The sequence below is a fragment of the Euphorbia lathyris genome, chromosome 10 (assembly GCF_963576675.1).
Source record: "Euphorbia lathyris chromosome 10, ddEupLath1.1, whole genome shotgun sequence".
NCBI lineage: Eukaryota > Viridiplantae > Streptophyta > Magnoliopsida > Malpighiales > Euphorbiaceae > Euphorbia > Euphorbia lathyris.
Genome location: NC_088919.1, coordinates 38,613,252 through 38,641,054, shown reverse-complemented (window position 1 = coordinate 38,641,054; position 27,803 = coordinate 38,613,252). Strand labels below are relative to the sequence as shown.

The window sequence follows — 27,803 nt, the reverse complement described above, 5'->3', positions numbered from 1 at the left end:
AAAGAGAGAAAATTAATGTTATCTAAAAAGTAAATATGCATTTCCATGATAGAGCAAATTTGAATATGATCCTATTAGAATTTTCAATTTTGATCGATAGAGACTGCAATAAGATTGGAATATTGCATTGATTCTACCATATTGAACACATGTTCCGTACACAATTCTTGCTCCATAGATAGATATCGTTAATTGTCATTGCACCAATATCAACAAACAAAAAGACAACGGAAAATAAAAAAGGGCAGGGCAGGGCAGATCAAATCTTTTTGTTAACCCAAATCCAAATATGCCTTTTCTTACAACTGCCAGGGATCATTACAGACTAAACACTACATTAGTATGCGTACAACACAGACTAAATCTCAACCATCTGCAAAATTCCGAGCCGTGTCTGTCCGTAAATGAAATAGGCCGAATGTTGCTCTACTCCACCTCCATGTTTTTAGACCAACACTTTCATTTTGGAAGATGCCTGGCTCTGGCTATTTCTTTCTCTAATACTTACCAACTACATGTGCATACATACATGCCCTTCTTCAGATTACTTGTCTGATGTTTGAGTTAAAATCGTGCCTCGAGAACCCAACTTATAGGGGTAGCAACTGGATTAAAAAAGGAACTTGCATGAGAGAAGCAATTGAAGCAATTAAATACATTAAAGTCGATTTTAGACTATATTGAAACATGCCTGGACTAAATAATGTTTATTCACCATCCAGAAAAGATGAAACAAAAATGCATTTAGATAGATAGAAAGATAGCCCTTTGAAATGAAACATTTGGACTTTATATCATTTACATATTTGGTTCATTAGATATACTGAATTTGAACAAATTTCATAAATCCAAGTATAGCTTCCTTGAGCTTAATGTCTGAAATTGAGATACATACAATGAATAACCAATATTATATGCATTCAAGAATTTGGCTTTAACAAGAATCTACCATTCTCATTTGCAAGTACATATCTGAAAGTAAATGGTTTGGACCGAGACTTGAAAGACATTTTTTTTTATTTCACCTTTCAGTATCCAATGGACCTTGCATTTTTTTTTTTTTTTTTTGGAAGAAATGGATATTATTAAGATCAAGCAAATACATTGGAAATTTGTAGGGCATATCAAGTAACTTCAAAGAGACTGATAATACCAGAGCTTTGAAGGAATAGATATATGATTGGAGAATATATTTTAGAAGCAGCAAACATCTTTCAATTTCTCTGATTTTAAACATACTTTCGGAGTTGTTTAGGTAACAAAGTCAACACTGGGATATTCTGATTGGAAACTTAAACATCCATGATCTCCTATTGGGGAGCTCAGACTCGTATATTTCAGATTCAGTCCTCCATTTTCTCATATTTCAATGTTTCCTCGAACTGTTCACACCATACCCTATAGTTATTTAAGGCACAAGGCACACTAAGGTGCAAGAGGTCCTGGATTCTAGGCGCAAGGGTCCAAATTAACTACCAACTCTTCCATAATCATAATTTATAATAAAAATTCTAAATATAAAGATTAAAGTTCAACCAAATCCTAAGTTAATTAACTAATAGTTTAATAACTACTTTTCATCAAGACTAAAGTCTCCATTTGCAATATTTCTGAACTCTTCAAAATGGAGCAGCGTTTTTCTTTTGTTGTTCTTTGTGATATTTCTGCCATTGAAATTCTCTTTCGTTTTTTATTTATTTCTTTTTATTCTAATTAATTTCAGCCATAGATCATATAGATAGGAAAAGGCTGAGATGAAAACATCCTACTTTGAACTTGGAACCCTAAAAAACCCTGTAGTTTCTAAATTTGCGCCTCCGGCAAGGCACTAAGCTCAGAAAGACGCACTCAGGCGCGAGCCCCTTGAACACAACACAGCCTGCCTTTTCACTTCTTAGAGGACATGCCTGGAGCCTAGCGCCTTTGATAACTAGGTACCCTTGACTTAGTTTAATCAGTTACTACCTAAATGAAACTAAGGTTGTAATCAGCTTGTGAATTTCAAGTTTACAGAAGCACCTCAAAACTTTGTAATGATTCAGAGTAAAATGAACATAGCAAAGGAAACTCACTTGGTAACATGGTGGAGGCTGACTGGTTTGCAAAAATAAATAGAACTCTGTAGTCTATTCACATGCCTCCTGAAGAAAGACTACTTTGCCTCCTGGCCAGAAGGCCCAACTGGATTTCCTGCTGTAGCTGTTGATACAAAGGGGTTGGAAGGGGTAGGAGGAATTGTTCCCATAGGCTTTGAAACTGGTGGCCTTTGAGAAGGTACGCTCATAGGAGGTCTTGGAATTGCATTTGCAAGGCTCGGTGCAACTCTGTTGGTGGGTAATGCTGGTGGCATTGGTCTAGATGAGGATGGTGGCAACCCAAGCCGGGCTGCGATTATCTGTGCTCTCTCATGATACAGCTTTTGTCTTGACCTGTCAAGTTGCTCCCTGACCCTCATTATTAGATGATCCATTTCATTGAAGAAAGATACCTTCATTTCCAGCTTATACAACTGGTAAAAAAAAAAAAAACATCTATCAGAGACGTCCAATTTCTATGACCAATATTTATTAACAACATAAGAAAATACCTGCTTTTCTATTAATGATGCAGCAAGTTGTCGAATTTGATCTTCTTCCTGGTTTGCAAGAACTTTTGCCTTTACTGCTGCTGCTGACAGTGCAGAAACTGCAGCACGCTTTACTTTATCGATGGGATGATCATCTTTAAGATTCTTACAATCAGACTTCTCATTCTTATCATCTTTTAAGCCTTCAGCTGCAAACAATAAAGAGAATAAGGAAATAAAATTGGTGGGGAAAAAAGAAACCTGGACTAAGAATAAGTGAGGTCATATCAATCATGTCACGGGAGAATGCTTTAATAACATAACTCGTACTACGTACCAAATAGATCAAATCTCTTGGCTGTAGTATTTCGAGTTTCATCAACACTAAAGCTTGATACTCCCCTATACCCCATACTCAAAAGATTGAGAGAGAGAACAGACCTTTAGTTGCTCCATTTTCAATCACTAGATCTGGTGCAACTGGCTGCTGAGGCTCTTTTGATTCTGATGGCTGCGGAGACATCATGTCTACATCATTTTTTGCCTCAGTAGGCTGAGAGTGGTCTGGTTGCAGTTCCTCATTCTTCTCCGCCGGAAGGGGATTGGACACCATGTCAACTGCATCTTTTGATGCCTTGGCAGCTTGGGAGGGCTCTTCAACTGAAACAGATGCAACAGATTGACAAGCCTCAATATTTTGTGAAGATATTGAATCAGAGACCATATCCACATCCTTAGAGACATCTGTAGGCTGAGAATGAATGGCTTTGGAAGATCCTTCAGACCTTACAGAACTTGGTGCACACTCAGACTGGGAGGACTTCTCATTTGATTCTTTTGAAGTACGTGATTCGGGGTCCTTTTGCAGCTCTGGTTCAATAGACTCATTCAATTTACCAGGTTTGACTTCCTCAGTAGTAACAGGTTGGCCTGCTTCATTTGCTGTATTTACTTTCTCAATGACATCATCATTTGAAGAATCAGGTTGCTCCTTTTTTTCTGGAGTAGAATTTTCATCTTTCTTGTTACAATGGTCCTTTGATACATCTCCACCCTCCAAAACTGAGGTTGAGTCATCTCCTTTCTGGGTTTGGCTGTCTTGGTTATCTTTCAGAGCATCTTGAGCCATTTCAATGGTGCTGCTGCATATCCCTTGTTAAGTAAGACACAAATACACATATTGACAGAAAAAAAAAAAAGGAAAGAGCCTTGTGTACCCATCAAGTCCAGCTGGTTCCTTTTGGTCATCTGGTGGATCTTCCAAAAGAAAGCAGTGCCTTGTTGCTAGCTGCACGCCAGGGGAATCACTGTTCACGGATTTCAAAGAGCTGAATGCTGAAGCAGCAGCAACATCACTTCCCACCAGATTGCCCAAAAATGCTGCCTGCAAAGGAAAGTGATGGCATATGAATTCAAAGATATAAACTACATTTTAGAGATGATATGGAAACGAATGGTTATACTGCTTGCAGATCTAGGTGTAAATTTCACAGCTGCTGCCTACCCTTTCACAACTTTGAAAAGACATACAAGCAAGGAGAGAGGTAAGTTGAAGATGAGCAGGAACGATTCTGCCAATCTTCATTTGAACCATGTGTGCAAAGGTCAAAAGATAAAAAATGCAGAGCATAGTTTGCTTTGTATTAGCAGTTTGAAACATATCAGAAGAAATTTAGTTATTTCTGTTCACTAATTATTCAACACAACTCTCTGTGTCATAAAAACACTGCAACAGAAACTTTTACGTCTTTCTTTACTTGCTATATTTCAAGATGCACAAGAAAAAATGTACTGATTTTCAGCAGATCACAAGCTGACTTACCAAAGCCATGACTGGGTTTCCAACTTCAGCAAATGAACGTTTGTTTTCAGGAGTAGGAAGATAACCAACACCATCAAATGCTTCTGTAAGTGCTTTAAGTGCAAACTTTTCACTTGCTTCTTGAGCAGCCTTCACTTCACTATCTTTTTTTAACTTTTCCTCATCAATTATTGCTTCACGGGCACTGTCAGGTTTTACACTTTCCTGATGACCATCACTTGCATCTTCTGGTTTGGGAGCTTCCACTGGAGAAGTGTGGGGTTGATCCTCCTTAGCAGCAGCTTTATCCTCACTTGTTTCTGTCCCATCTCTAGGAACTACTAATGAATCATCAGTCACTGCAGGCAGATCTGTGGTTTCTCTGGATGGCGCAACTAAATCACCATCTTCATCAAAAAAGCCATCCTCAATTGGCATCTGAACAAAGTGCAATATACATTGAGCTTTGGTTTTGGTAGCAACATGCTCTGCAATCTCATTCCAATTTTCTCTATATAGTTCTAATGCTTCGAGGAGAAGGAGGGTCTCCTGATCCGTCCATTTTCCACCACTTAGACCAGGAGCCTCAGCAGGCTCCATGAGAATAAAATCTGACGAAGACATGTTCGAGGCAAACTTCCGATTGCTAAAGCAATTAGCACATAAATCATAATCTGCCTGTCGAAACAAGAACTTAATCATATATGAAGAACATGGTCAAAATGAAATGTGACAAACTTACGCATTCCATCATGAACTCCTACTCACTTATACACAGTTTTTGTTTATCACCACTTTACTGTCAGTGCCAGTAAGTTGTGAATCATGGCATTGCTTCTTGTGCAAAAGAACAAACTGGATGGTAACAAGAGATTCTCATAAATTGCTATTTGCAAATGCTGCATGGATTCTATTATTAAATTTAACAACCAAAACTTGAAAGTTATCCATAAACTGAAGAAGACGTATTTCTTCTCCAATCTAAAGAGTGTCATTCTCAGAAATTTGGTCGACAAGAATTATATGACAGTTGGATGTATAAATGGCAATTCTCTAACAGCCAGCTAAAATATATCACTTGAGATTCTCATTGGCATCCTCTACAGCAACAGGTGTGTTCATGGTCCATTAGTTACTAGTACGCAGGCATTATTCAAGTCCAAGAAATTAGTATCCATTAACTGTTCTATTTGGTTAGGTTAACAAAATTTCCCAATTTTAACCATCACAGAAATTTAATTTTATTTCTGAGGAAAGAAATCAGCCTAGTAATTAATATGATGCACAAACACACCGAAGGCTTAGATTTCCTGTGACCAACATGTTTCAAACAGAGAAATGTCCAGACACCCCGTACAACACACACTGAGTCTGATAGAGAAGTGACTCCAAAACCTGTTTTAGCCCATTCATTCCAAGGCTCAAAAATATACCACGTTTATTCTAGAACAAAGAAGACAGCTGGGGGTGCTGAGGTGGCATAAGTTAGTTATGATCTAGGGAGTAGGGCTGCTTAGTTACATGGCAGTGAGTGTGTCTTGAGGAGTAGGATGTTTATTCTTCTATTTTGGCTCCTGGTGAGAGAGGGAGAATTCCCTGGAGGGTACTAGTTTAGCGCCTTTACCTTGCTATCTGGTCTTGGTTCATTTGAATATTAATACTATCCAATCTTCATCTGGTTTTCATTCCCTTGTTCTGTTTCTTAGTTCGTAATCTGTTTTCTGAAATTACTATTTGGTTTTGAGTGTTTCCATCAGAGTCACGGCTCCTCTTAATTGGCATTGTCCATCATCACTCCATTATATAGGTTACTTGGTACTGGCCATTATTGATTTTGATTTTGTCCATTATGTAATAATATGAATATATTAGACTACCTTATTTATAATTTATTCATAAATATAACCCTATATTTTTATCATTGGTATGTTTCTCCTGTCTATCCGTGCAACATATTATATATATATATATATATATATATATATATATATATATATATATAAATTAAAATTTTAGAATTACATATCAATCCAGTAAGCAGGAAGCCTCTTTAGACCGGAGAGAAGTTAATAATATGAGACCCTAGTATGGAAACACCACTTCTCTCAACTATGAACATCAAAAGAATACATATAATGGAAAATGCAATAGCCCCCATCTAATATAACCAAAGAGCAAACTCCAAAACCAAGTTTGGCACATATTTCCAATTTCCCATCCCTCTTATGCACATAAATTCTAATACTTATGGAAAGAAGATTTCTGCATTTCAAAATCAGAGGTAGCAAGAATGTTCAGCAATTAAATAATGTGTAGCTTGACCATACAACATTCTCAATCCAAGTAACGAAAAACAGGGACAATCTAATATAAGGCAATTTAGCACAGCAGAGTGTCTCATCCTTCTGAAGCAAGTAACAGATCAAGTTCCAGGAAAGAACAAACCTGCTTCTGGCAATGGTATCGCTTGCGAGAGCAATCAGCTGAACAAGAATTACAGTGGTACTCAACTGATGGTCCCTCAGGCCTCACCGATTCTTCTGCAGTTGAAGACTCAGGAAACAACCTAGATGAAATGACTGGAGTGGAGAGGTTAGGCTTTGAAACAACAGGCGTAGATGGTTGAATGTTTTCAAAACGGAACAATTTTTCAAGTAACAATTCCTTCTCTGCCACTCCATGATCATCAATACAGGCAGTAGAATCTATTTGTGGGAATGGGTGGAAATTAATCAATCCCCAATAGTCCAGGAACTCTAGCACCTCTTGCCTTGCATCTACATCTGCAACTTCAAGCTCTGACACATCTTTCAACTCAATCTGTACATCTGGATTTTTGTGAAATTTTTTCACAATCCAATTACGTATCTCCATATACGTATCTGGTGTCCGAATTTGGGACTTCCCATTAAAGAATGAAGGCAATGTTCGCTCCTCGAGGGGGTGAATTTTTGTCCACGAAAACCAACCTGGTATCGATAAAGGAACTTAGCTTAGAAAGCAGGAGTTTGTAAAGCCAATCAAAAGCATCAAAACTAAAGGTTTCCAAACAAAATTATAGTGAACCAGGTATTTGAAAGTATCTTCTTAAGCTGAAGAGTCCTAATTTGAAACAAAATACTTCCTCCCTCTCAAAAAGATAGTCCAGTTTGAGGCTTTACATAGTTTAGAAAAATAATCAATATAGTCCAAGCACATTGTTTTACACATCGTTTTCCTATTATATCCCTACTTAAATTTGATGACTATTGGCTAATTATGGTTTCAAGAATATATTACTAAATGTATTCCATAGTTTGCAAACAACAATGTACATTAAATAGAGGTACATTGAAAAGCTGAAAAATTAACCAAAGTGTAAATAATAAGTGGACTATCTTTTTGGGATGGAGGAGTGTAAGCTTTCACTCCAGTAACTTCATCGGTACCTACAGAGAAGATGACAAACATAAAAGACTAAATCCAAAATGCAACTGCTAAAAGCAAAAGGAGTGAATCTGTCTACCAATGCATTGATCAACACCAAATTCTGAACCCTCAGTTAACTATACACGCTGATTGAGCAGACCGACCAGGACAAAATAAAGTACCGATCTTTTTTTGTCAAAAAAGAAATGGTGTATAACTAGCTTCATGTAAGAAAGAAAATTGAAGATGAAAAGAAATAAAGTTCATAACAGGAAAAGAAATGGTGTTATGAAATAATCATAAGAAGAGAAATAAACTTCACCCTCATATGATTCCACATTGCCGAAAACCAGAAAATTGCAAACAAAAAGCCCTACATTCACCAATTTAACTACAACACCACTAAAAGCCACTCGCCATCCATCAAAATGCACAATTACAGCAGTTTCGTAAGACAGCACAAAAGAAGAAAAAAAAAAAAGCTCATAAATGTAAGAAAGGAAGTTCAAGTTAAGACTTGCTGTGATTGTACCAATTCAGCAACCATACTAAAGTACCAGAATTTCTGGTCCTCAACAACCAACAGGAAAGAATTGGACAACTTTCAAGGAATAAAAAGAGACATTTGAACTTGTAAGACATGCTGTCATAATACTCACCACAATGATTGGGCACGACATGAGCATTAGGTTCTCGAGATCTAATAACCTCAAAATCCGCGTCTATTGATGCCTTCAACTCCTCCAACCTAATCAACTCCTCCCTCGCAGCTTTCACTGTTGCAGTTTCCGGTGGCGCCGAAACCAACTTCTCCTGAAGCTTAAATCCCGTAGCAGCAGAGGAAGCCGAAGACGCAAAATTGTTGGGGCTCTGGCGTGCTCTGGTTAATGGGCCGCCGTTGTGGATCGGAGAGTGAGAGATCGCAGCCTTCTCGCGTGTAAGCCGTTTCGATGGTGTAGATGAAGCGCCGGACGTTGAAAGAGCGTTGGCTTTCCTCTTTTGCCCTCCGGCTCGACGCCGTGAAGAGGCGGGCTCGGCTGATGCCGGTGACTCCGCACTTACTGCGGCTACGCTCCCCGCCGGTTTGTCCTCCATTAGACGAATTCGTCGAGGGTTTTGGGTCTAAGGAGTGAAGAAGATGTACACCATTTCCGTGGATTGTTTTCAGCAGATGTGAATTTCTTGTTTCCACGGTAAATGAGAAGAGTTTTATTTAAGAATTGTGTCAAACTTCACTGGCAATAGCAAATCCGGGGCTGGATTGAAGTTAGTAAGTATCAAGGGCACTTTACCACCCGAAAATTTACAAATTTAACTATATAATTAGTAGGAAACAGATTTAATGTCTACAATGGTAAAATTAATGTTTACAAATGGTGCGATATTAAGACCGTGTTCTTTTTGACTGAAATTAAATTAAATTAACTTAACTGAAATTAAATTAACTGAACTGAATGATACTGAACTTAACTTAACTGAACTCAACTGAACTGCACCAAATAATTATAATTAAGTCTAAGGAAAGGGAAAAACTAGATGAGTACTCGCTATTGTGTGATGAGAAAATCTCACACACTACGCTGATAAGCTTTATAAATAATGGTTTAAAACCGTCGTTCCGCAAAAAAATAAAATGGTCACGGGATTCGTTATCATGTGAAGGCACGTCACATGACATAAGTCTATTGGTAAGCTGTTATATTACTTGTGTTACGATGACAGCTTATTTATTATCACTGTTACCTATATGGGCATCGAATGACATCCTACTAATTAAAAATGCCAAGTTATATTTGGAAAATTGACACATTGGTAACTGTGATGACAATTTGAATAATAATTTCTGTCGTTGTAGCCTGTTTCAGATGACATAGGTCTTAATCAATTATGTCAATAGATTTGTTTTTAGACGATAGATTCGTTTCTTTTTATGTCTTCCTATTGTTGTTTAGATGTCATCTTTTTTTAATTAAATGTGGCTATTTGCTTTCTTCTTTGAATGAGTTTCTGATTTTTACCTGAATAATGAACTTAACATACTCAATGAATATGGGATTTTGTATATCAATGCTTTTAAATTAATTGGAGACTAATGCTCACAATCTGTTTACATGAGTTCAAATAAATTTCTGAATGTATTATCAAAAAAAATAAAAGCAATACATATCCAAAGGGAACAACAAAAGGTCGATCTTGATATTTTTGCATATCGAAAATTCATAATTGAGTAATCCCCAAGTCTTGATATCTACATAACCAAAAACATATCATTAATTACAGAACATCATTTCAAAAACCCTAAAAGCATTTGCCCTTTCCCCTTCCACAACATTTACCCACCTCTAACCAGTATACGTACCCTAAGTATACAATGATGTCTGATGTTCAGCGCCTCCATATACTTGTTGAGTTGGAGTTCGTCCAACTCTGGCAGGAGTCACTCAGATGGCTCCTTAATTGTTCAGGTATCTTACTCACCCAGAAGTTGTGCATTGTTCTTCCTTTTCCATTTCTGTTAATTCAAGCTTGCTACTATGCAGGTCCTGTGAATGGAGACCAACTAAAATGGTCTTTCATGATAAAGGGCCCTCAATACACCTAGTATGAAGAAGGTGTATACAAAATCGAGATCCGCTTCCCTCTCCATTTCCCCTCCACACCTCTAGTTGTAAGAACACAAACTTTTTAATACATTGTAATATTACACATATGCATATACGTTGATGAAATTATTCTTATTCTCAGTTTCACTTCAGGGCTAGGATTTATCATCCTAATATTAGTCCTTTGGGGATGGTATCTCTTCCCCAACTACTTGCTCGTCCTTCCTTTCCTGCTGTCACGGTTAGATTTATCTATTTATCTATTTATCTATGCATTTATCTATGTTTGGGGTCTAATTTATCTATGCATGTTTAAGGTCTAATTTATCTATGCATTTTCTAGCTGTTATGACATATTTATGCAATGCTAATAGAGCCCTTCACTGAGAGGCCATTTCCTGAGCAAGAACAAATTACTGAGCAATACCTCAACAACAGGGCAGATTATGTTTCAATTGCCAGGAGATGGACTGAAGAGCATGCAACGGGGCATGATGTGTGAATAGCATACAATGAGGGCTGCATGCTAAACAAACATTGGAGTTGGAGGTTGAACAAGTGAAGAATTGGAGAGGCATGAAAGGCAACTGGAAGAACAAAAGCTTCAAATTGATTACCAATGGTACTAGCTTTCTCGGTGCATTTTCTAACTTGTTTGTCTAACTTGTGCATATATGTCTTATTCTATAATGAACTTATTCCTTTTTTGAAATACAAAGTAGACATCTAATGAGCAACTTATTCCTATAAGAGAATGGTAATCAGTTCATATATGTATATTCAAGTCACACCAAAAGATATCTAATCAGTTCATGTTAATTTGTTCGTATGTAGATTCAAGTCACACTAGAAGACATCTAATTAATTCATTGTCTAACTTGTTTGCTTATCAGTCATATCGTTTTCAAGTTATAACAGAACATAAAAGTAGTCTAAATTGATATAAAAGTTCAGAACCCTTGACTACATGCTTCATACACATACTCAATGAATTTAAATAGCTTAATCAGTTCATACCCCATATATAACTCACATATATGTCAAGTAAACAAACAAGCTTAGTCAGTTCATGCCAATTTATTTAGTTGCAACATACTTATTCAAGTGAATGAAACAGATATGACTACAACTTCACTCATGACCCTTTACATGGCGAAATTAGTTCATACCAATATAACTCACGTATATGTCAAGCAAACATACAAGCTTAGTCAGTTCATACTAATTTATTTAGTTGCAGCATACTTATTCAAGTAAATGAAACAGATATGTCTACCCATGACCCTTTACTAGCTACATGCTCAATGAACATCTAAAGTATAAGAGTATGACTACAACTTCACTCATGACCATTTACTACATGCTTCATACACATACTCAATGAACATCAACCAATTTGTAACATGAAGCATCTTCTTCCTTTACTATAAGGCTTCATACACATTTATATTCATACATATACACATTTATATTCATACACATTTCTCAAATAAGATAACAATCAATCGCATATACTCAATACCGATATATTATTTTAAAGCAAGTTCACCGTAACCGGATGCTTGAAAGACTAAGACAAAAGGTAAAGCAACTCTCTTGATATCACCTTTATTACGACGTAAAACTTGACTTTCATAGGTTGACAAAAAGCATATCTCAAATTCGTTGGCTTTCTTTTACTCGGATCAGAGAAGCTTGACTGAAAAGGAGATAGATGAAGTGACTGAAATAAGAGGAGAGGGTGGAACCCATTACTATATGCTTAGTCATGCCAATTTATTTAGTTGCAGATACTCATTCAAGTGAATGAAACAAATGCGGCTACAACTTCACTTATGACCCTTTACATGGCGAAATCAGTTCATACCAATATAACTCACGTATATGTCAAGAAAACATACAAGCTTAGTCATTTCATACCAATTTATTTAGTTGCAGCATACTTATTCAAGTCAATGAAACAGATATGGCTACAACTTCACTCATGTTCCTTTACTAGCTACATGCTCAATAAACATCTAAAGTATAAGAGTACGGCTACAACTTCACTCATGACCCTTTACTACGTGCTTCATACACATACATGCTTTATAAACATCTAATCAGTTCATTGTCTAACTTGTTTGCTTATCAGTCATATCGTTTTCAAGTCATAACAGAACATACAAGTAGTATAAATTGATATAAAAGTTCAAAACCCTTGACTACATGCTTCATACACATACTCAATGAATTTAAATAGCTTAATCAGTTCATACCCAATATAACTCACATATATGTCAAGTAAACAAACAAGCTTAGTCAGTCCATGCCAATTTATTTAGTTGCAACATACTTATTCAAGTGAATGAAACAGATATGACTACAACTTCACTCATGACCCTTTACATGGCGAAATTAGTTCATACCAATATAACTCACGTATATGTCAATCAAACATACAAGCTTAGTCAGTTCATACCAATTTATTTAGTTGCAGCATACTTATTCAAGTAAATGAAACAGATATGTCTACCCATGACCCTTTACTAGCTACATGCTCAATGAACATCTAAAGTATAAGAGTATAACTACAACTTCACTCATGACCATTTACTACATGCTTCATACACATACTCAATGAACATCAACCAATTTGTAACATGAAGCATCTTCTTCCTTTACTATAAGGCTAAATACACATTTATATTTATACATATACACATTTATATTCATACACATTTCTCGAATAAGATAACAATCAATCACATAAACTCAATACCGATTTATTTGTTTAAAGCAAGTTCACCGTAATCGGATGCTTGAAAGACTAAGACAAAAGGTAAAGCAACTCTCTTGATATCACCTTTATTACGACGTAAAACTTGACTTTCATAGGTTGACAAAAAGCATATCTCAAATTCGTTGGCTTTCTTCTACTCGGATCAGAGAAGCTTGATTGAAAAGGAGATAGATGAAGTGACTGAAAATAAGAGGAGAGGGTGGAACCCATTACTACATGTTTAGTCATGCCAATTTATTTAGTTGCAGATACTCATTCAAGTGAATGAAACAAATGTGGCTACAACTTCACTTATGACCCTTTACATGGCGAAATCAGTTCATACCAATATAACTCACGTATATGTCAAGAAAGCATACAAGCTTAGTCAGTTCATACCAATTTATTTAGTTGCAGCATACTTATTCAAGTCAATGAAACAGATATGGCTACAACTTCACTCATGTCCCTTTACTAGCTACATGCTCAATAAACATCTAAAGTATAAAAGTACGGCTACAACTTCACTCATGACCCTTTACTACGTGCTTCATACACATACATGCTTTATAAACATCTAATCAGTTTATTGTCTAACTTGTTTGCTTATCAGTCGTATCGTTTTCAAGTCATAACAGAACATACAAGTAGTATAAATTGATATAAAAGTTCAAAACCCTTGACTACATGCTTCATACACATACTCAATGAATTTAAATAGCTTAATCAGTTCATACCTAATATAACTCACATATATGTCAAGTAAACAAACAAGCTTAGTCAGTCCATGCCAATTTATTTAGTTGCAACATACTTATTCAAGTGAATGAAACAGATATGACTACAACTTCACTCATGACCCTTTACATGGCGAAATTAGTTCATACCAATATAACTCATGTATATGTCAAGCAAACATACAAGCTTAGTCAGTTCATACCAATTTATTTAGTTGCAGCATACTTATTCAAGTAAATGAAACAGATATGTCTACCCATGACCCTTTACTAGCTACATGCTCAATGAACATCTAAAGTATAAGAGTATGACTACAACTTCACTCATGACCATTTACTACATGCTTCATACACATACTCAATGAACATCAACCAATTTGTAACATGAAACATCTTCTTCCTTTACTATAAGGCTTCATACACATTTATATTCATACATATACACATTTATATTCATACACATTTCTCGAATAAGATAACAATCAATCGCATATACTCAATACCGATTTATTTGTTTAAAGCAAGTTCACCGGAACCGGATGCTTGAAAGACTAAGACAAAAGGTAAAGCAACTCTTTTGATATCACCTTTATTATGACGTAAAACTTGACTTTCATAGGTTGAGAAAAAGCATATCTCAAATTCGTTGGCTTTCTTCTACTCGGATCAGAGAAGCTTGACTGAAAAGGAGATAGATGAAGTGACTGAAAATGAGAGGAGAGGGTGGAACCCATTACTACATGCTTATTCATGCCAATTTTTATTTAGTTACGGATACTCATTCAAGTGAATGAAACAAATGTGGCTACAACTTCACTTATGACCCTTTACATGGAGAAATCAGTTCATACCAATATAACTCACGTATATGTCAAGAAAACATACAAGCTTAGTCAGTTCATACCAATTTACTTAGTTGCAGCATACTTATTCAAGTCAATGAAACAGATATGGCTACAACTTCACTCATGTCCCTTTACTAGCTACATGCTCAATAAACATCTAAAGTATAAAAGTACGGCTACAACTTCACTCATGACCCTTTACTACGTGCTTCATACACATACATGCTTTATAAACATCTAATCAGTTTATTGTCTAACTTGTTTGCTTATCAGTCATATCGTTTTCAAGTCATAACAGAACATACAAGTAGTATAAATTGATATAAAAGTTCAAAACCCTTGACTACATGCTTCATACACATACTCAATGAATTTAAATAGCTTAATCAGTTCATACCTAATATAACTCACATATATGTCAAGTAAACAAACAAGCTTAGTCAGTCCATGCCAATTTATTTAGTTGCAACATACTTATTCAAGTGAATGAAACAGATATGACTACAACTTCACTCATGACCCTTTACATGGCGAAATTAGTTCATACCAATATAACTCATGTATATGTCAAGCAAACATACAAGCTTAGTCAGTTCATACCAATTTATTTAGTTGCAGCATACTTATTCAAGTAAATGAAACAGATATGTCTACCCATGACCCTTTACTAGCTACATGCTCAATGAACATCTAAAGTATAAGAGTATGACTACAACTTCACTCATGACCATTTACTACATGCTTCATACACATACTCAATGAACATCAACCAATTTGTAACATGAAACATCTTCTTCCTTTACTATAAGGCTTCATACACATTTATATTCATACATATACACATTTATATTCATACACATTTCTCGAATAAGATAACAATCAATCGCATATACTCAATACCGATTTATTTGTTTAAAGCAAGTTCACCGGAACCGGATGCTTGAAAGACTAAGACAAAAGGTAAAGCAACTCTTTTGATATCACCTTTATTATGACGTAAAACTTGACTTTCATAGGTTGAGAAAAAGCATATCTCAAATTCGTTGGCTTTCTTCTACTCGGATCAGAGAAGCTTGACTGAAAAGGAGATAGATGAAGTGACTGAAAATGAGAGGAGAGGGTGGAACCCATTACTACATGCTTATTCATGCCAATTTTTATTTAGTTACGGATACTCATTCAAGTGAATGAAACAAATGTGGCTACAACTTCACTTATGACCCTTTACATGGAGAAATCAGTTCATACCAATATAACTCACGTATATGTCAAGAAAACATACAAGCTTAGTCAGTTCATACCAATTTACTTAGTTGCAGCATACTTATTCAAGTCAATGAAACAGATATGGCTACAACTTCACTCATGTCCCTTTACTAGCTACATGCTCAATAAACATCTAAAGTATAAAAGTACGGCTACAACTTCACTCATGACCCTTTACTACGTGCTTCATACACATACATGCTTTATAAACATCTAATCAGTTTATTGTCTAACTTGTTTGCTTATCAGTCATATCGTTTTCAAGTCATAACAGAACATACAAGTAGTATAAATTGATATAAAAGTTCAAAACCCTTGACTACATGCTTCATACACATACTCAATGAATTTAAATAGCTTAATCAGTTCATACCTAATATAACTCACATATATGTCAAGTAAACAAACAAGCTTAGTCAGTCCATGCCAATTTATTTAGTTGCAACATACTTATTCAAGTGAATGAAACAGATATGACTACAACTTCACTCATGACCCTTTACATGGCGAAATTAGTTCATACCAATATAACTCATGTATATGTCAAGCAAACATACAAGCTTAGTCAGTTCATACCAATTTATTTAGTTGCAGCATACTTATTCAAGTAAATGAAACAGATATGTCTACCCATGACCCTTTACTAGCTACATGCTCAATGAACATCTAAAGTATAAGAGTATGACTACAACTTCACTCATGACCATTTACTACATGCTTCATACACATACTCAATGAACATCAACCAATTTGTAACATGAAACATCTTCTTCCTTTACTATAAGGCTTCATACACATTTATATTCATACATATACACATTTATATTCATACACATTTCTCGAATAAGATAACAATCAATCGCATATACTCAATACCGATTTATTTGTTTAAAGCAAGTTCACCGGAACCGGATGCTTGAAAGACTAAGACAAAAGGTAAAGCAACTCTTTTGATATCACCTTTATTATGACGTAAAACTTGACTTTCATAGGTTGAGAAAAAGCATATCTCAAATTCGTTGGCTTTCTTCTACTCGGATCAGAGAAGCTTGACTGAAAAGGAGATAGACGAAGTGACTGAAAATGAGAGGAGAGGGTGGAACCCATTACTACATGCTTATTCATGCCAATTTTTATTTAGTTATGGATACTCATTCAAGTGAATGAAACAAATGTGGCTACAACTTCACTTATGACCCTTTACATGGAGAAATCAGTTCATACCAATATAACTCACGTATATGTCAAGAAAACATACAAGCTTAGTCAGTTCATACCAATTTACTTAGTTGCAGCATACTTATTCAAGTCAATGAAACAGATATGGCTACAACTTCACTCATGTCCCTTTACTAGCTACATGCTCAATAAACATCTAAAGTATAAAAGTACGGCTACAACTTCACTCATGACCCTTTACTACGTGCTTCATACACATACTCAATGAACATCATGAAGCATCTTCTTCCTTTACTACAATGCTTCATACACATTTATATTCATACCCATACACATTTATATTCATACACATTCCTCGAATAAGATAGCAATCAATCACATATACTCAATACCAATTTATTTGTTTAAAGCAAGTTCACAACCCTTTACTACATGCTTAGTCAGTTCATACCAATTTATTTAGTTGCAGCATACTCATTCAAGTGAATGAAACAGATATGGCTACAACTTCACTCATGACCTTTTACATGTTGAAATAAGTTCATACTAATATAACTCACATATATGATAAGCAAACAAACAAGCTTAGTCAGTTCATATACCAATATAACTCATACTACATACTTCATACATATACTCAATGAACATATAAAGTATAAAAGCATGGTGAATCAGTTCATACCTATTCAACCATAAACAGGACATCAACCAAAAGAACATGAAGAAGTTCACAACCATTTACCGTATGATTCATACACATACTCAATGAACACCTAAAGTATAAGAGCATGCCTATAACTTACTGACCCTTTTCTATATGCTGCTAGAACGTTATAGGTACGATGAAATCGCCATCATGGATCTTGCTGGGAGTGTTTCTGCTAGACAGAAGTTTTAAAATTTCCATTATAAAAAACACTTGTGGTGCCCATCAAAAGGTATGTGCATTGAGGAATTGGGAATAATCTCTTTCAATTTTATTTCTTTCACCCAGTGAAGAGAAATGGTCATTAAGGGGGGGGGGGGGGGGGCTAGACATTTGAATAACAACTGCTGATTATGAGAAAGCTTAACATCGGGGAGAACCCAAAAGAGATTGCACTGACACATGATGATTTTTCGATGCAAATATTTGACCTCCCGCACGGATTCATGTCAGAGAAAATGGTTGTTAGTATCGGTAATTTCCTTGGTTCCTTCCTTGAGTCAAACAATAATAACTTCAATGAGACTGGTCGTATATTTCTCCATATATGTGTGTCACTAAATGCTATACAACCTCTAAAGAGAAAGATGAAAATAAGCAAAGTAGAGGGAGAGGATTTGTGGATAAATTTTAAATATGAAAGGCTACCATTGTTCTGCTTATTTTATGGCTTGGTCATCCCGAAAAATATTGCCTGACACTACTAAAAGTCTCTGATCGAGACGGAGTGGAGAAGGTTTATGCGTATTGGCTTCGAGCTCTGGTTCATTATGTAGTTGTACCGCCAGGGTTGAAATGGTTGATTTAATCACCGCCAACTATTAGTGCTGCAGTGGCTGGGAACAAGGTAGATGGAACCCCAATTCACCATGTCGAAGCAAACCCTCATATGCTTCCTAAAATTATGACCAAAGCGAAGGCAGGTGGGGTCAACTCAGTTAATAGTATGAGGCAGAAGGCTCCAATGCAGAACTCTAATGTGGAAAGTATGCTAGAGCTTGAGGTGGATGATACTGAAGTTGTGGAAACTAAGAGACCACCAAAAGAAATTAAGTAAGGAGGATTGGTCTCTGAAGCTAGGAAATCAATGGATTATGAAATGGGCCTAGTAATATGGGGAGTTAACAATTTGATCGATAATTTGGGGGTGGGCGATGGTCTCCAGGCCCGTCGGGGCGCATGAGTATTAATATGGAACTTCTTATAAACTCCACTTCCGACTGCACTCCAGTGACCTGAGATCACAAAGAACGTTAGAAAAGCGGGCTGATGTTCCGGTGAACCCTCTTTGATGCTAAAGTTAAAAGATATTAGAGAGAATATTAAGCTAACTTAGAATAAGGAAAAGGAGTAATGAAATAGTTGAAGTAAAATACATTTAGTCATGGGCTCTCAAGCTATTTATAAGTAAAAATGAAGTGTACTTGGACACGTGTCAATACTTGATTGGTCTTCGGACCCTATCTTCCCGTGCTATGAGATATATGAGTTTAAGGACGTGCTTTTAGAATCCAGTGTGTTTATTAGTCCACATGTTTCCTTAAGCAGCTCCCGAAGAGAAACCTTCGGTCATCAAGCGGCCGAAGTCATGGCTTCGGCCAAGAAGAACGCAATTATAGGCTTTGGTGGAATTGGGCCCATACGACGACTTCGAATAATTACCAGGGACCAACTGCCAAAAGCCCAAATAACTTGATACCATATCAGATGTCCCCCCCCATAGTATCATAATGAAATCCTTTAGGTTTTCATCGATCAAAACATCAAGGGACATAACTGACACAAATGATGTCATCTGAGATCATTGATTAGCCGCCTTCCTCACAAAGTCATTATGACAGTAGGCATGCTTCGCTCATCCCAAGATAAATAAAACGCTTGACTCTTCATATTTCTTCTTCATCTTATAAATTGAATCTTCAACTTAAGAGCTCACATTCTCCATTTCTTGCGAAATCCTCCATTGTTGAAAATTGTAAGTTCCCGGTTCCTTGATTTTTCTTCTCTTAAGTCCTTTTATTTTCTTTAACTTTTAAATGGCTTCTTCTTCTAAAAATGGAACTAAGAAAATTCATAGAGCAATCCAAACAAACCCCAATGAGATTGCTTAAATCCTAGAAATCCCTGATGAAAATGATGCTACTGAGAAAGTGGCCAAACCTCGCAAACCCAATCCTAGAGTTTTTTTTATCAACCATCAACCTTATCATTTTTTCATCTGAAAGCCATTGAAGAAGAGTATTCATGGCTTCGGCTGATGATAATTTCTTTACCTAAGAAAGATGAAAGGGCTTATCTTCCCCCATCCACATCCAAATTATGCATTTTCACCCAATATTTGGAGCGGGAAATAAGGTTTCCCCTTCCCAAAGGCATAGAGTCAGTACTCATTGAGTTCAACATTTTCCCCTGCCAAATATCTCCCTATGCCTAGCTAGAGTTGCTTAGCTTCAATAAAATTTGCACAGACCTTGATATCGAATTGACCGGAGATTTGTTTCGCCATTTCTGGCATCCAATGAAAAAACCTGAAGAAGATATGATCTACTGGACCCTCTACAAGAAAATACACCATTTTCTGAAGAAAAAGGTGCAAAGCACCAAAGACTTCAAGCCAAAACGGTTTTGGGTAGAGCCGAATGGCATAGATCCAAACAATCCATACGTTCGAGGATTCCCTTTCATCACCACCTAGAATGCGAATACAAAGAAAGCCTCTTTATGGAAACCTTCGAGGCTATTGACTCCCGAAGAAAAAATCTATGTCGAACATATAAGCTCCTATGATCTCCAATGGGAATATCCAGCAATGAAAGAGGAGGGTACACATGCTTCTCCACACTCACCGCACCAAATGATATGGAACTTCTTATAAACTCCACTTCCGACTGCACTCCGGTGACCTTAGATCACAAAGAACGTCAAAAAAGGAGACCTGTGTTCCCGCAAACCCTCTCCGGTGCTAAAGTCAGAAGATATTAGAGAGAATATCAAGCTAACTTAGAACACAGAAAGGAATAATGAAATAGTTAAAGTAAGATACATGTGGTCATGGGCTTCAAAGCTATTTATAAGTAAAAATAAAGTGTACATGAACACATGTCAGCACTTGATTGGTTTTTGGACCCTATCTTTTCGTGCTGTGAGATATATGAGTTTGGGGAGCATGCTTTTAGAATCCAGCATGTTCATTACTCCACATGTTTCCTTAAGCAGTTCCCGAAGAGAAACCTTCGGTCGTCAAACAGTCGAAGTCATGCCTTCGGCCAATGAGAACGCAATTATGGGCTTTGATGGAAGCAATGCACGCGCCAGTATAAATTTGAAATGTGTCGGGCGCGTGAAATGCATGTGCCTAGTCGCATATTGACACGTGTGAGTGCATGCGCTGCATTTGCTGACACATATCCTCCCCCTTCAAATTCTCTTTCAACACATTCATGCTCCGAAAAGGTATTCATTAATTAGACTAGGAGTCACCACTCCTATATAAAGTGGTCTAACTCCCTTGCATAAAGGTATTCATTAATTTCTCATTAACTATAGCTCTCGTGCTTTTAAGCTTTACCAGTTTCTCTCTCTAGACTAGAACTGACTCGAGGGTCAAAATATATCTCGTTTGGGATCCGTCCAAGTATTTCTGTCTTGCATATCAATACCACCATAATCAAAGCATTGCCGATCACTTCTTACATCAGTGTAGAACATGAGCATCCAGATCTTTCCCATACTCTCATCCGGATCTCTATATTAACAGAATTTGACACCTTGTTATTGAAAGTTGAACTACGATGGTACCTCAATTGAACTTTTAACACATGACTTTTTTCTTTTCCGATTCTTTAATTTGTCCGATTTTTTTAGAACCGTGATTTTAACTCAATAATTCTATTAAAATTAAAGCAGTATATAAATTCAACAAAACTTCTCAAAACAGGAAGATTCATGTTTTAATTCAATGGACTAATGAATACTTTTCGTTTATTTAATTCGCATCACAAATGTAATTTAATTAGAAAGTTCGTATAATAACTTTAGCATAATAACATGAATTGATGATATAAGTAAAGGTTTTAAGCCATAAAACTCTCATAATAATTTCTCATAAAACCCTGCCGCCCTAGTAAAACCGTCGGTAACAGTAAAAACAGCAGCATTAACAACACATTTCCAACGGTTTTAAAAAGCGTCGCTAACATTTGTATCGACGGTTTAAACCGTTCTAAAGCAGAAAAATTCTGTCGGTAAAGGACTTTTTTTTGTAGTGTAATAACATGGAAAAAAGCATCCCAGACTTGTGATCATTTGTGTTTTAGTGAATTGGATCTCTGATATTTTTAGTTCAATAATTAAATGTTTATTTTTTTTATCATATTAAATTACTAATAATTAGAAAAATTAGTTTTGAATATGTAGTTCAGATGCTATTCATTTTATATGTATTCCATATTTACAATTTTTAATAGTTTAAAAATAATTTTTTAATATATTATGTGTCTATAAAAAGTTATAAGAACCTTTATTTCAAACCGTAAATTTTATATAATTTCAAATGTAAATAAATGAATTTCAACAGAATTAGACGGCTAATTAATTTGGCAAATTTCAACTTAATTATATAAGTACGGGTTAGACTATGCTGCCATACATAATATCAAACATAACCTTCTTTCAAAAAAAAAAAATCAAGCATAACCAATACAATCATGTAGGAATTTTATTCTAATAATTATCAGGTAGATAAAGACACAAGTAAGGGATAAAATTACATATAATATTCCCAATTATGCAATCTGAATTTCTTAACACTTTTTTATTCAAATATTTAATTATAAGTATGACACATATGTAGAAATAGGCATGTATATAATTGAGGGAGCTACATATATGTAGCATCAATAACTTTTTACTTCAAGAGTGTTTAACAGATATTCCATGTCTTTGAGATGATCGTTAACATATATTGTAACATCAACTTGTTTCATCAGAATTCGTTAATTTTTGGAGCTTAGATAGAGATTTGAGACCATCATTAACATATAGTGGCATCAGGTAATTTTGTTTCATCAAAATTCTTCGATTTTTGGAGCTTGGCCAAAGATTTGATATCGTTGTTAACGTATATAGTGGCATCAGATGATTCTGTTTCATCAAAATTCTTTAATTTTTGAACTCGTTTCATCAAAATTCTCTAATTTTTTGAGGTTGGACTGAAATTTGAGATCATCATTAACATATATAGTGGCATCAGGTGAATTTGTTTCATCGAAATTCTCTAATTTTTGAAGGTCGGACAAAGATTTAAGACCGCCGTTAACATAAATAGTGGCATCAGGTGATTCTGTTTCGTCAAAGTTCTTCAAATTTTTGAGGTTGAACGAATCTCTAAGATCACTGTTAACATATATAGTGGCATCAGATGATCCTGTTTCATCAAAATTCTTCAATTTTTTGAGGTTGGGATTTTGAGAAGTGTGACAATTGGGTTTTAAGCCTACAGTTTGTAGCATGCTCTCGTTTTCTGTAACTCCTTTCCAGTATTCACCTGTATCTTTCCTTGCACTGACGATATTAGCTGTCTGCTTGCACAATATCAATAATAACATATTTTAGTAAAACCTAATTCATAATATTAACCACAAATAAAAATAAACAACCTCTAAACCAATTCAGAACTAAACTAAATTATGAAGAACATTATGCTGGTCTCTAAAGTTAGAGATGAAAACACGTAAGCATAGTGATCTATTCGTCACTAAGATCGGGCCTCAATCATTGAATTTAGGAAGCGTTTGGTTTGTGCAAGGTAACGTGATCAAATCAAGAAAGGGAAATAAGGAGAAATGAATAGAATGACCCTCAATTCCCTTATCTGTTTGTTTCAGTTCCACAAATGAATGATATACTTCTGATTCCCTTTGTAGTTGTTTGGTTCAAATGAGGTAATAAACCAATGTTGTGTTTTTAACAACAATTTCTATACATACATGTGTCTGTATTAATAAAATATAAGAATTAAAAGCAATTAATTTAACTATTAAAATCAAAAGATGATAAAAGAGAGGAAACTGAAATGAAGTTAATAAAAAAAAACATAAACACTCTATTTTAAAAAGAAAATAATTAAAATAAATACTAAAACCAAATAATATGATAAAAGAAAAAAAATTTGATCAAAATTATTTTTCAGGGTAAAAAAAGCAAATAAGTGCATGGATCAAAAGTGAAATTAGTCTAAGAATAAAAAATGTATAAATAAATAAGTACAATAATCAAAATAAAAATCAAAAAGTGAAATTCAGATAAAAAAATTATTCGAGGAAAAAAATTAAAAATATATAAGTATAATGATCAAAAGTGAAATTAATCTAAACATAAAAAGGTAAAAATAAACAAATATATAGATCAAAATAAAAATTAAAAAGTAAAAGAGAATAAAATAGAATTTTATAAAGAGAGTAGAAGTTGAAGTTAGTAAGAGAGGGAAAAGGGAATAGAAAACCTTAAGGAGGGTTAAAGAATGAGATTAGAAGAGTTCGGGATAAACCCAAAACTAAAAAAAAAGGTAAAACAATGATTGAATTTAGGAGGCGTTTGGTTTGGACTTCGGAATCGGAATCGAAAACAGAATAAGGCGGAATCAGAATCAGAATGACTATTGATTTATTTTACTTGGTTCAATTTGGAATCGGAATCCAATTCCCTTTGAACCTATTTGGTTCTATAATAATCGGAATCGAAATATAATATTTATTAAATAATAATTATTAGGGTAAATTTCAAAAATAACCCATGTGGTTTCATTTTTTTTTTTGCAGAAAAATGATTGTGTTTTTTCTTTTCAAATACAAAACTGTGGTTTATTCCATTACACTATTTACGAATTTGGTGAAGATGCCGTTTATTTAGGAGGCGTTTGGTTTGAACTTCGGAATCGGAATCGAAAACGGAATAAGTCGGAATCAGAATCGGAATGACTATTGATTTATTTTGTTTGGTTCAATTTGGAATCGGAATCCAATTCCTTTTGAACCTGTTTGGTTATATAATAATCGGAATCGAAATATAATATTTATTAAATAATAATTATTAGGGTAAATTTTTTTTTAAAAAACCCATATGATTTCACTTTTTTTTTTTGCAGAAAAAAGGACTGTGTTTTTTCTTTTCAAATACAAGACCGTGGTTTATTCCGTTACACTATTTACGAATTTGGTGAAGATGCCGTTTATTTGGCAAATATGGGTTTTTGGTTTGTAAGTGTATCCACCGCTGACAACAGTGGCTATTCACTTTCGCAGATGGTTTGCACCTCTACTAGAAAAAAAAGGTAAAAGAATGATTGAATTTAGGAGGCGTTTGGTTTGAACTTCGAAATCGAAAACGGAATAAGGCGGAATCAGAATCGGAATGATTATTGATTTATTTTGTTTGGTTTAATTTGGAATCGGAATCCAATTTCCTTTGAACCTGTTTGGTTCTATAATAATCAGAATCGAAATATAATATTTATTAAATAATAATTATTAGGGTAAATTTCAAAAAACCCATGTGGTTTCACTTTTTTTTTTTTTTTTTTTTTTTTTGCAGAAAAATGACTATGTTTTTTCTTTTCAAATACAAGACCGTGGTTTATTCCGTTACACTATTTACGAAATTGGTGAAGATGCCGTTTATTTGGCAAATATAGGTTTTTGGTTTGTAAGTGTATCGACCGCTGACAGGCGTGGCTATTCACTTTCGCAGATGGTTTGAACCTCTACTAAAAAAAAGTAAAAGAATGATTGAATTTAGGACGCGTTTGGTTTGAACTTCGGAATCGGAATCGAAAACGGAATAAGGCTAGAATCGGAATGACTATTGATTTATTTTGTTTGGTTCAATTTGGAATCGGAATCCAATTCCCTTTAAACCTGTTTGGTTCTATAATAATCGGAATTGAAATATAATATTTATTAAATAATAATTATTAGGGTAAATTTCAAAAAAAAAAAACCATGTGGTTTCACTTTTTTTTTGCAGAAAAAAGACTATGTTTTTTTCTTTTCAAATACAATACGGTGGTTTATTCCGTTACACTATTTACGAATTTGGTGAAGATGTCGTTTATTTAGGAGGCGTTTGGTTTGAACTTCGGAATCGAAAACGAAAACGGAATAAGTCCGAATCAGAATCGGAATGACTATTGATTTATTTTGTTTGGTTTAATTTGGACTCGGAATCCAATTACCTTTGAACCTGTTTGGTTCTATAATAATCGGAATCAAAATATAATATTTATTAAATAATAATTATTAGGGTAAGTTTTTTAAAAAAAAAACCATATGGTTTCACTTTTTTTTTTTTACAGAAAAAAGACTGTGTTTTTTTCTTTTCAAATACAAGATTGTGGTTCATTCCGTTACACTATTTACGAATTTAGTGAAGATGCCATTTATTTGGCAAATATCAGTTTTTGGTTTGTAGGTGTATCCACCGCTGACATCAGTGGCTATTCACTTTCGTAGATGGTTTGCACTTTTGCTAAAAAAAAGGTAAAAAAATGATTGAATTTAGGAGGCGTTTGGTTTGAACTTCGGAATCGGAATCGAAAACGGAATAAGGCGGAATCAGAATGGGAATGACTATTGATTTATTTTGTTTGGTTCAATTTGGAATCGGAATCCAATTCCCTTTGAACCTGTTTGGTTCTATAATAATCGGAATCGAAATATAATATTTATTAAATAATAATTATTAGGGTAAATTTAAAAAAAAAACCCATGTGGTTTCACTTTTTTTTTTAGAAAAAGGACTGTGTTTTTTTTTCAAATACATGACTGTGGTTTATTCCGTTACACTATTTACGAATTTGGTGAAGATGCCGTTTATTTGACAAATATGGGTTTTTGGTTTGTAAGTGTATCCACCGCTGACAGCATTGATTATTCACTTTCGTAGATGGTTTTCACATCTACTAAAAAAAGGTAAAAGAATGATTGAATTTAGGAGGCATTTGGTTTGAACTTCGGAATCGAAAACGGAAAAAGGCGGAATCAGAATCAGAATGAGTATTGATTTATTTTGTTTGGTTCAATTTGGAATCGGAATCAAAATATAATATTTATTAAATAATAATTATTAGGGTAAATTTAAAAAAAAACACATGTGGTTTCACTTTTTATTTGCAGAAAAAGGACTGTATTTTTTTCTTTTCAAATTCAAGACTTTGGTTTATTCTGTCACACTGACAGCAATGACTATTCACTTTCGCAGATGGTTTGCATCTCTACGGTGGGACTGTTGGCCATGGAAATTCTTTCCATTTTCAAAGGCGAGGATCGAACCATGGACCTTTGGTTAAGGGAGGATGAGCTTTTACCACTCAACCACAACCACATGGTTTGATGTGAGAATTATTAGTTACATAATAAATTAATGAGGGAGGGAATGAAAGTTGATTGATGAGGTATGAGGGAGGAATCACTCATTTCCATATTTATGGGAACATGAATCATATTCCTGGTAAATATTGACTAGCCAAACATTAACAGAGGGAAACAACTATTTCCATTCCCATTCCATACATTCATTACCTTCAACCAAACACCCTCTTATAATATAAATACCTACAAATGGAATGAAACATCCACTTTCACTTACCGTTTTCTGAAACCTCCAAAACAAACGCCCCATAATATTTTTTGAGCTTTTTGACATAAAAAATTGTGGAATTTAAGTTGATTTTTTTTGTTTGTGCGACTAATAAAAAAACTTAAATTTCAGTTTACTCTCTCGTACGTATATCTGTTCACAAGTCTGGGTACCCGTCCAGACCCATGTCCCTCAAGTCGGAATTGGATAATGAAAATTGATTTTAGGCTCAGCTCGGTCTAGGCCTGTTAAAGCTCACTTATTTTTTGGACGGATTTGAGATTGATAAAAATAACAT

The 27,803-nt window shown here is 34.9% G+C and overlaps 1 protein-coding gene across 2 annotated transcripts; it reads right to left on the bottom strand.

Moving 5' to 3' along the window:
* Positions 1–99: 99 nt before the first annotated feature.
* Positions 100–9,020, bottom strand: LOC136208261 (SWI/SNF complex subunit SWI3D). Of its 2 annotated transcripts, none has more exons than XM_065999073.1 (8): positions 8,435–9,020; positions 6,813–7,336; positions 4,389–5,045; positions 3,784–3,950; positions 3,008–3,705; positions 2,588–2,775; positions 2,073–2,509; positions 100–605 (listed from the first exon to the last, which is right to left on the bottom strand). In XM_065999073.1, the coding sequence occupies exons 1-7, from the start codon at positions 8,868–8,870 to the stop codon at positions 2,153–2,155; spliced, it is 3,027 nt and encodes a 1,008-aa protein (XP_065855145.1). In that variant the 5' UTR covers positions 8,871–9,020; the 3' UTR covers positions 100–605; positions 2,073–2,152. The 2 variants fall into 2 exon arrangements, with proteins under 2 accessions (XP_065855145.1, XP_065855144.1); XM_065999072.1 differs by having other exon boundaries at positions 3,008–3,708; positions 8,435–9,019.
* Positions 9,021–27,803: the final 18,783 nt, after the last annotated feature.